The 9,223-nt window shown below is 48.5% G+C and overlaps 1 protein-coding gene across 1 annotated transcript; it reads left to right on the top strand.

Moving 5' to 3' along the window:
* Positions 1–302: 302 nt before the first annotated feature.
* On the top strand, positions 303–8,914 carry OPRL1 (opioid related nociceptin receptor 1). Its single transcript, XM_020981673.2, has 3 exons — positions 303–979; positions 3,745–4,103; positions 5,205–8,914. The coding sequence occupies exons 1-3, from the start codon at positions 756–758 to the stop codon at positions 5,726–5,728; spliced, it is 1,107 nt and encodes a 368-aa protein (XP_020837332.1). The 5' UTR covers positions 303–755; the 3' UTR covers positions 5,729–8,914.
* The last annotated feature ends 309 nt before the right edge of the window (positions 8,915–9,223 follow it).

Here is a 9,223-nt window from a genome sequence, read left to right on the forward strand (position 1 = left end):
TGCCATTCGTTCCCCATCCTTTCCTAAAGCTGTCTTCCCTTCCCCGCCCCCCACCTTCAGCTTTTTTATTTTATTTTATTTTTTTGTTTTGGGCTTTGGCTCTCGACTTACATTTACCTGTTCTGGGGGAAGGGCGTTTCTGAGCCCACTGGGGGTTTGCTCCCAGGGTGAGAAGTTGGGGGCAGCCGGGCGGCTGGGTGGCTCTGGGTGTCGCAGGATCGGGGCTTGGCCGCGGTGTGGGGGTAGCTCGGAGATGTTCTTAGTGTGTCCTCAGGCACTAGGGACAAACAGGATCGGGCTTTCTTCTCTCTGTGTGCAGAGTGGGCGGGGGGGGAACTTCAGGACGATAGGAAAGCATGGGTGGGGGTCTCAGGAGGGGTACATTCCCAGCAGTGGCTACAGTAGGCTAGAATCCTTCCCAATGAGCAGTTACTGTGCGTGCATTTCTGTGTATGTCTCTCCAGTGCCGGCGTGTCTGTCAGGGTTGTAGCCAAGTGTCCCTCTGTATGTATCTGTGTCCACACATGCCTGTCAGTGTGTGTGTGTGTGTGTGTGTGTGTGTGTGTGTGTGTGTAAGCATGTTACCTGTCTCACTGTCGTTAGGCAGCCTGGTAGAAAAGTGAGGAAGGAGTGTGTCTGTTGGGGGGGTGGGGCTCGGAGAGGTAGTTTGCAGGCGAAGCTCTGGCGCTAGTCACATTTCTCTCTTTCCTTGGTTTCTCAGAGCCAGTGTGGGGCAAGTGAGTGGAGAGAGCACCATGGAACCCCTCTTCCTGGCCTCATTCTGGGAGGATTTCTATGGAAACCGGCTGTTCAACAACTTCTCCTTCCCAAATGGAAGCGGAGTGCCTCCTCACTGGATCAATGTGACCCAGGACATCTTTCTGCCCATTGGCCTCAGGGTCACCATTGTGGTGGTCTACCTGGCTGTGTTCATAGGAGGTCTGCTGGGGAACTGCCTTGTCATGTATGTCATCATCAGGTAGGTGGGTTCTGGGTCCTCCTTAACATGTCATAATCAGATGTGCCTCTGTCCTTGCTTTGACACCTCCTAGTACCCTGCTGATCTGGACAGCTGCAGATATAGGGAGGCTATGGCTATCACCAGTTTCCTGCTACTCTTAGTGGCAATTGCAAGTGATGAATGGGTAGGGCTCTAGAGCTCTAGGGACCAATATGTATCTTTGGTATAATCTGCTCTGTTGACCCCCTGGGGAGAAGGAGAAAAAGCTGTGACCCAAGTCTCTGGTACTTGACTTAGGAACAGAATGAGAAAGGAGGTCTGTATCTGAGGTCCTCTGAGAAAACTGGTCACTGCGATCCCTGACGGGGCAGGACACTGTCTGAGGGCCTGACTGGAAGGCATGCCTGTGGGGTTTAGGCTTCAGCAAGTCCTGAGCCACTTGAGGCCTGCCTAGTTAGAGGGATCACTGCCCTGGTGGGGAGGGAGGGGGATTTTCTAACTCTCATGTCAGCCTCATGTCTAGGGCCAGCCATGCTCCATCACACAGTGGAAATGGATGGTGCCTCTAAGGCCAGACCCTGGAGCCCAGTGTTGGGGAACTCTAGAGCTTGGGTCATGGATGCTTCTCCTCCTCCCTCCCCCCCCCCAACTCCCCCCCCCCCGTTCTCATTTCTCCTCTGGCCCATCTCTAATTTTTCATCAAGACAGTTTAATTCAACACAGATTTATTGAGCCCACATATGTGCCCAGCCCTATGCTTCCCATTGTAGATGAGATAGGTAATAGGGTACATTCACATATATTTTATATATACATATATAATACACACACACACACACACACACTCATGGAAGTCGGTCTGGCTAGGAAGACAACATGGATACACAGGAAACAGGGCCACAGTGTGTATTGCTTAGTGAGCTGTGCTTTGATTTAGGCCCTGAAGGATGGATAGGATAGGGTAGATTATAGAAAGGATAGAGGAGAGGTCATCTTTTTTTTTTGTGAGGAGGACAATGTGAGCAAAAATGTACAGGCAGGACTGAGGAGATTAGGTTGTTGGAGGGACAGAAGGCATAGATAATTTGAGAGCTGACATTACTGTCTTGCCTTCCTCAAGAAGGCATCTTGGAACCTTTGGTGCAGTACCATAGGTGCAAACAAAAGGGATGTATCAAAGAGTGTTAGACCTATAGAGTCAGACCTGAGTTCAAATCCTACCTCCAACACTAGTTATATTTATCTTGGTCAGGGCACTCACCCTTATTCAGCCATAGGTGAATAAGTAATATGTAACATGTAAGTAAGTAATATATAAAATGAGGATAACAGTAGTTGGTAGGGAAAGTATCTTAACTGTAAAAGTACTACAGAAGTGGGAGTTGTGATGACTGATGATGATGACAAGCAGTGTGGTACAGTGGATCAGGTGCCTGGGATTCATTCTAGTCTCTAACTTGTGGTTAGATTAACTACATGATCTCTGAAATCTTGCACAATGCTGAGTCTAGTCCAGATTGATTATTAGAACACAGATAGTTTTAGAGCTAGAAGGGTCACATATCATTATTTCATAGAAAAGGAAGCTAAAGCCCAAGAGGCAAAGTGACCTGTCTGATGTCACAATGGTAGAGCTGAAATTTGAACCCATGTCCTGTGACTCCAAATCCAATGCTCCAATGCAACTATGCTTTACAACCGCCAGTGTGGACCCCACCTGTCCTAGATGTCCTTCCCTGACGACATCATTTGGACAGGCCAGCCTGGAGCCCTCCTGGGAAAGCATTTTAGTAGAGACTAAGGCTGCTATTTTTATCTTTTTCATCCTCCTTCAGTATTGGGATGGGAAAAAACCCCAAACCTACATCCTGAATTTAAATAGACAAGGCAGGTGAAAAGCTCTCCAGAGACATCGACGCATGTGAATTGAGAGGGCCAGGAAAGCATACTGACAACCTGCCCAGGAGCGTAAAGCTGACGTAGCAAAGGACACACAGTCGATATCCCTCACTGCCCGCTGCCCCACCCCCATCAGGATTACTACCCTGATTATCTTTGCCATTACCATCACCATGGCTACCATCTTCACTGCCATCTCCATCTCCCCCAATGCTATCACCAACATTCCTGCTGCCATCACCATGGCTACCACCATTGCCACAGCTGCCATTACTACCACTGACATCACCGCCACTGCCGCCATCATATTGCCATCTAAAACGATTGTGACCTCTAACACTCTTATTCATCTATCACCGTCGTCGTCTCTATCATTTTCATCGCCTGAATCATCACCTGTATCACCATCGTCACTATCATCAGCTCCAATGCTGCCATCACCAAACAGCGATGACCAGTCTGGGCCAAGGTAGAAAGTGTCACCAATCACCCAAGTGACCTGGGAAGCTCAAGTCTCCGGAAGTTACAGGATTATTGTCAGGGTCTAGAGGGAGTGTTGAGGGGTGGGGAGAATTGGTCATCTACTCAGGTTTCAAACATCAGAGCATGTCCCTCTGAATCACATACATGTGCAGGAGTCTTCACTTTGGAGGACTGACTGTAATGGGAAAGCTTAGGCCTGAATTTTCTGGGTTCCCTGAACTGGCTGGGTCCTTTCTTTGGGGGCAGGTTGAGTGGTCAGCCCCTGAGGCTGTTGTTATCCGCTCCCTCCTCCACCTAGCACAATCCCTTGGTGTCTCTAAGGGAATCTGAAAAGCCCAATGATTGTTCTCATGAATTTAATTTTCCCCCCTTTCTCTGTCTCTCTTCTGCTCCCACCACAGACACACAAAGATGAAGACAGCTACAAATATTTACATCTTTAACTTGGCACTGGCAGATGCCCTGGTCCTGTTGACTCTGCCTTTCCAAGGCACTGATGTCTTCTTGGGCTACTGGCCATTTGGAAATGCGCTGTGCAAGACGGTCATTGCCATTGACTACTACAACATGTTCACCAGCACTTTCACCCTGACTGCCATGAGTGTGGACCGCTACATTGCCATCTGCCACCCAGTCCGGGCCCTGGACATCCGCACACCCAACAAGGCCAAGGCTGTCAACGTTGGCATCTGGGCCCTAGCTTCCCTCATTGGTGTTCCTGTCACAGTCATGGGCTCAGCCCAGATGGATGATGATGATGGTTAGTGCGCATATATGAGGTGGTGGTAGGCAGACCATCAACCCTTTGAGGGCAAATTCATCATTTCTCTGGGGGAGGATGCCTAGACCTATCATTTCTCTGGGGAAAAGACAGACCCATGCAGAGTCTCTATCCTTCTGGGGAAAAGAGACTAGACCCCTTATGTCTCTAGAGCAGGGGTTCTTAACATTCTTTTGTATCGTGGATATGTTGGCAGTCTGGTAAAGCCTATATACCCTTTCTTAGAATAATGCTTTTTAAAAAAAATTAATACTTGAAGGAAATGCTAAATTTCAGTTAGAGGTTAGTAAAAATAAAGATGTAGTTTCTTTCTCATCTAATTACAATGGACCCCTAACCAGGTTAAGAATTTCTGCTTTAGAGGAAGTTGATCATACCCATCCAGATACATTTTCCTACTGTAGGAGGAAGTATGGCACTGTGCAAATTGTGCTCAATTTATAGTCAGAGAACCTGGGTTTGAATCTTACCTCTACTGCTTACTGCCATCATGGTATAATAGATGGGGCATTGGACTTAGAGTAGGAAGGGTTCAAGTCCTGCCTCAGACATTCAGTACCCATAGAGCCCAGGGCAAATCAATTAGCCTTTCTGTATCTCAGTTTTTTTTTGGTCTGCAAAATGAAAGGGGGTTATACTTGATGGCTTCTAGGATCCATTCCAGTTTGAAATTTGTGATCCCCAAAGCCATCTAACCTCTCTGGGTCTCAGTTTCTTCTTCTGTTGAATGGAGGAGGTGGACCAGATGACTTCTAAGGTCACTTACAACTCTATATGATCTTATGACATGGAGGAAGCCAGACCCATCTAGTTCCTTCATTCTTCTGTGAGCAAGTGGCCAGACCCAATGTCCCTTTGAGAGATGGTAGACATAACCTACCTTGTACAGATAATGGTGGTGGTGGTGGAGTGGAGATTTAGACAGGACCTAGAATGAGAGTGGGGATATTTGGAGGGCTGGGGAAGTTCTAGTGACTCAGCTCCAACTGGGACCCTCCCTCAAGTGATGGGCCCAGTGCTGGGGTCAGTGGGGAAGCTGTGGCTGGCTGGTCCTCATGCTTGTTTTCTTTTTCTTGATAGAGATTGAGTGCCTGCTGGAGTACCCCACCCCTGAGAATTATTGGCGCTCCGTGTTTGGGATCTGCGTGTTCCTCTTCTCTTTTGTGATTCCTGTCCTCATCATCTCAGCCTGCTATAGCCTCATGATCCGGCGGCTCCGCAGTGTCCGAGTACTCTCTGGCTCAAGGGAGAAGGACCGCAACCTGCGGCGCATCACTCGGCTCGTTCTAGTGGTAGTGGCTGTATTTGTGGGGTGCTGGACCCCTATCCAGGTATTTGTCCTGGCTCAGAGCCAGGGAGTCGAGCCGGCCAGTAGAGCTGCGGTGGCTGTCCTGCACTTCTGCATCGTCCTGGGCTACGCTAACAGTGGCCTGAACCCCATCCTCTATGCTTTCCTGGATGAGAACTTCAAGGCCTGTTTTCGTAAGTTCTGCTGTGCATCCTCCCTACGCCGGGAGCTGCAGGTGTCTGACCGTGTGCGGAGCATTGCCAAGGATGTGGCATTTGCCTGCAAGACTTCAGAAACTGTACCCAGGCCCGCATGACTAGGCGTGGAACTCCCCATAATGCCCACCAGCCCCCAAAGTCCATCCACACCCAACACAGAACTCACGCAGGTAACAGCTCTGTAGTGGAGTTCTCTTCAGACTCAGTGTTGGGCAAAAGGATCAGCTGTGGGGCTGGATACCGTCAGGATGGCTTTGTGACTGTGACCCTTAGAGGCTGTGGCCTCAGAGCGGCTCTGCCAGGGGCAGAGCCACAAAACCAGGGGAGGAAGTCCACGTGGAAACAGACTCAAAACAAGGGCTGTTTCTGTGATTGGTCACAGCTGGACCAAAAATATGCCTTCCTGGTATGGTGAGCAGAGGGGCAATGGGGAGAAAATAGCCTATGCAGAGGGCGTCTGGCCTTCAGGCTAACACTCCACTTATGAAAACACGCACACACACGAATACACATATACACACGTAGATGTACAGAGACCCACCAAGACATTCACACAGACATGGAGACACACACACCAACACCCATCCAAGCACAGTAACGGGGATGTAAAAACACAAGGACACGTGGATGGCCACGATCTCACAGAAATCCTTGTGGAGGATTTGGTTATTTACTTTTTACCTTTCAGGGGATGGAGAGGAAAACCTGATGTCTCAGGATAGAAAAGTGCTCGTAATGGTGCTGGGTGTCATCCCATGTGCTGTCTATGATCCCGTTCCCTGGGCCTTGCTGCCCCAGGATGCCTGATGATGTATCCACGGACCAGGCCCATTCCTCACCTTTACCAATCCTGCCTCATATGTAAAATGAGAGCAGGTGAACTTGATGATCTCCAAGGTTCTTTCTAACTCTGACATTCTATTTCTGTGTTCCCCTGTTCTGTCTCCTTTGGGATCTTGTTGGGGGGGAACCTAGATGGAAGGGCTGGAGCCTAATTGAATGAGGTGGCAGAGTAGCCCTGGGGAATGATCACAGGGGTGTGCCAACGCCGAGCTAGATCTGGGAGAGTTCTAGCTGCCCTTTGCCTTGGCTCTCGGCAGCTGCTGGCACTTGCTCCCTTTGGCCCAGACTTCCAGTCATCCACCGTGCCCAGGGCCGGATCAGCCATGAGAGGAAAGAGTGCCTTGCTGTTGCCCTGATTCCACGTTACAAGACTTTCCTGAAATGAGCAGCAGCCAGCAGGGCACAACAAACCAAGAGTCTGAATGCCCCTGGGAGCCTTGAACACGCTTTCTAGACGCGCAAACATTTCTCCTAAATGCTCAGCCCGAGAGCTGTTGGTGTTTCGTGTTTGCTGATGCTTTGTTACAGCTACTTTCTGCAAACCCTTTTAGTGCATGGGAAAAGAGCCTGTGCTTCTGATTTCTGGGCCCCTTTTCATTCACAAGGTGTGCCCCTCACCCATTACACACTAAAGACTTCTGTGACTGACCTGTGGCTTACCATGGTGTCCAGGCCCACCAGTAATATTGTCCATCCTTACTGGCAAGGCATAGAAGGGCTCTTATAATATTTTTATGCACAGGCCATAATATATTCAGTGTTCTTTCCTCAGCAATGTAAGGGGGGAAATGGTGATGATTTCTCAGTGATGATTTACTTCAAAAGAAGAGAAATCTAATGCACAGAAGACCCCACACCAAGGTGCTTGGCATATGCCAGATGATTGACTGAGTGGAGGTGGATGGGAACCTTCAGAAACCATCTAGTTCAATGCCCTTATTTTAAAGATGAGGAAACTGAGGACCAGGCAGGGAAGGGGCCTCTAGAGGTATTGCTGTGCCTACTAAATTCCTGCAAAGAATGAAGAATTCTGTACTTTTCTGGGATGGACTGGATACCTCCAGGAAGAGAGACTAAATGCTTTAATATTTGTTAGCTGCAACTCTCTACACGCTCTGAAGTGCTCCCTGTGGCTTCCGTGTTTTTCTTGCTCTTAAATCTGTAGCCAGAAAGGCAGCCAGTGCCTACTGTGCACTGTGTACTCACTGTTCTCTCATTCAGACCGCCGTTGAGGATTTCTCTCTAACTAAATGTAATGGGTGAAGAATAGACCTCTCTTAGGTCTGAGTTGGACTTTGAAATACGTTGGGTTGATCCAGGCCATCAGGAGCCATGGCCTTGCCTATATTTCCGTGAGAGGAGGAAGAAGGACCGGGAAGGAACAGAACCCCTTGTGCTATGTGATGATGTTTTTCTCTCATTCTCTGCAGATTAATGTCTATCTCTTCAGCTTTATGATTCTCTGTGGTGTCTCTGGGGGCCAATTTCTGGGGTTACTGATAACTAGAATGTGTTAGAAATGGAGCAAAATAAGAAAATAAGTTTATGGTGCTGTGCCATTGGGAAGGGCGTGGGTGTGGTGAGGGCTGATTGGAGCCAACGCTACAGAGATGGTCCTAGGAGCTCCGTAAGACTACTATGGGGCCAACAGCATCCTTATCAGTAGGCGTGGTGCTCCAATAAAATTCTGTTTGGGCTTTCAATAGCCCTAAATGTGAATTCACAGTTGGTGAAGCTGCCAACACTTTTTCCCTATAGCTGAGCTATTATTGGATTAATGACAGATTATTTCATTCCCATCATCCTTTCCACATTACAAAAACTGCAAGCCTCTGTTCCGGAATGTGTACTTGGGAAGCAGAAAAACCTCCAGATAACCAACTAAAAAAATAGTGATAGCCCCAGCCCTTCTTCACAAGGATACAGCATGTGTCACTCCGGGAGTTCTAACCAAAGGAACAATAATTTAGGGAGTGATTGGCCACCTCCTAACAGGGCAGTAGCTCCGTGGTAACAAGAATAAGAGCTCCCATGTCTGTTGAGCTTTAAGGTTTACAAAGCACTTTCCTCACAGCAATGCTTGTGAGCTTATGTAGTATTATTATCCCCATTTTCAGATGAGGAACCAAAACTCAGGAAGGTGAAATGATTTACATGTTATGACACTACCAAGTGGTAAAACCAGAATATGAGCCCAGGAATTCTAACTTTAAAGACCAATGCCTGCCTTCCTGCCTTCCTTCCTTCCTTCCTTCCTTCCCTCCCTCCTTCCTTCCTTCCTTTCTTCCTTCCTTCCTTCCTTCCTTCCTTCCTTCCTTCCTTCCTTCCTTCCTTCCCTCCCTCCTTCCCTCCCTCCTTCCTCCCTCCTTCCTTCCCTCCTTCCTTCCCTCCTTCCTTCCTTCCTTCCTTCCTTCCTTCCTTCCTTCCTTCCTTCCTTCCTTCCTCCCCCCTTCCTCCCCTCCTTCCTCCCTTCCTTCCTCCCTTCCTTCCTTCCTTCCTTCCTTCCTTCCTTCCTTCCTTCCTTCCTTCCTTTCCTTCCTTCTTTCCTTCCCATCCCTCTTGCCTCCCTTCCTGCCTTCCTTTCCCCAGCATGGCATATTGTATTAGACACTGGTCTTGAAGTCACTCAGTCAATAAATGTTTATTAAGTGCCTACTATGTGCCAGGCATTGTGCTAAGCACTGGGGATGCAAAAAGACAGCCCTTGCCCTCAAAGATCTTGAAGTGTAATGGTTCAAGAGGACCTCAGT

The sequence above is a fragment of the Phascolarctos cinereus genome, unplaced genomic scaffold (genome assembly GCF_003287225.1).
Source record: "Phascolarctos cinereus isolate Bilbo 61053 unplaced genomic scaffold, phaCin_HiC Scaffold_2;HRSCAF=192, whole genome shotgun sequence".
Classification (NCBI taxonomy): domain Eukaryota; kingdom Metazoa; phylum Chordata; class Mammalia; order Diprotodontia; family Phascolarctidae; genus Phascolarctos; species Phascolarctos cinereus.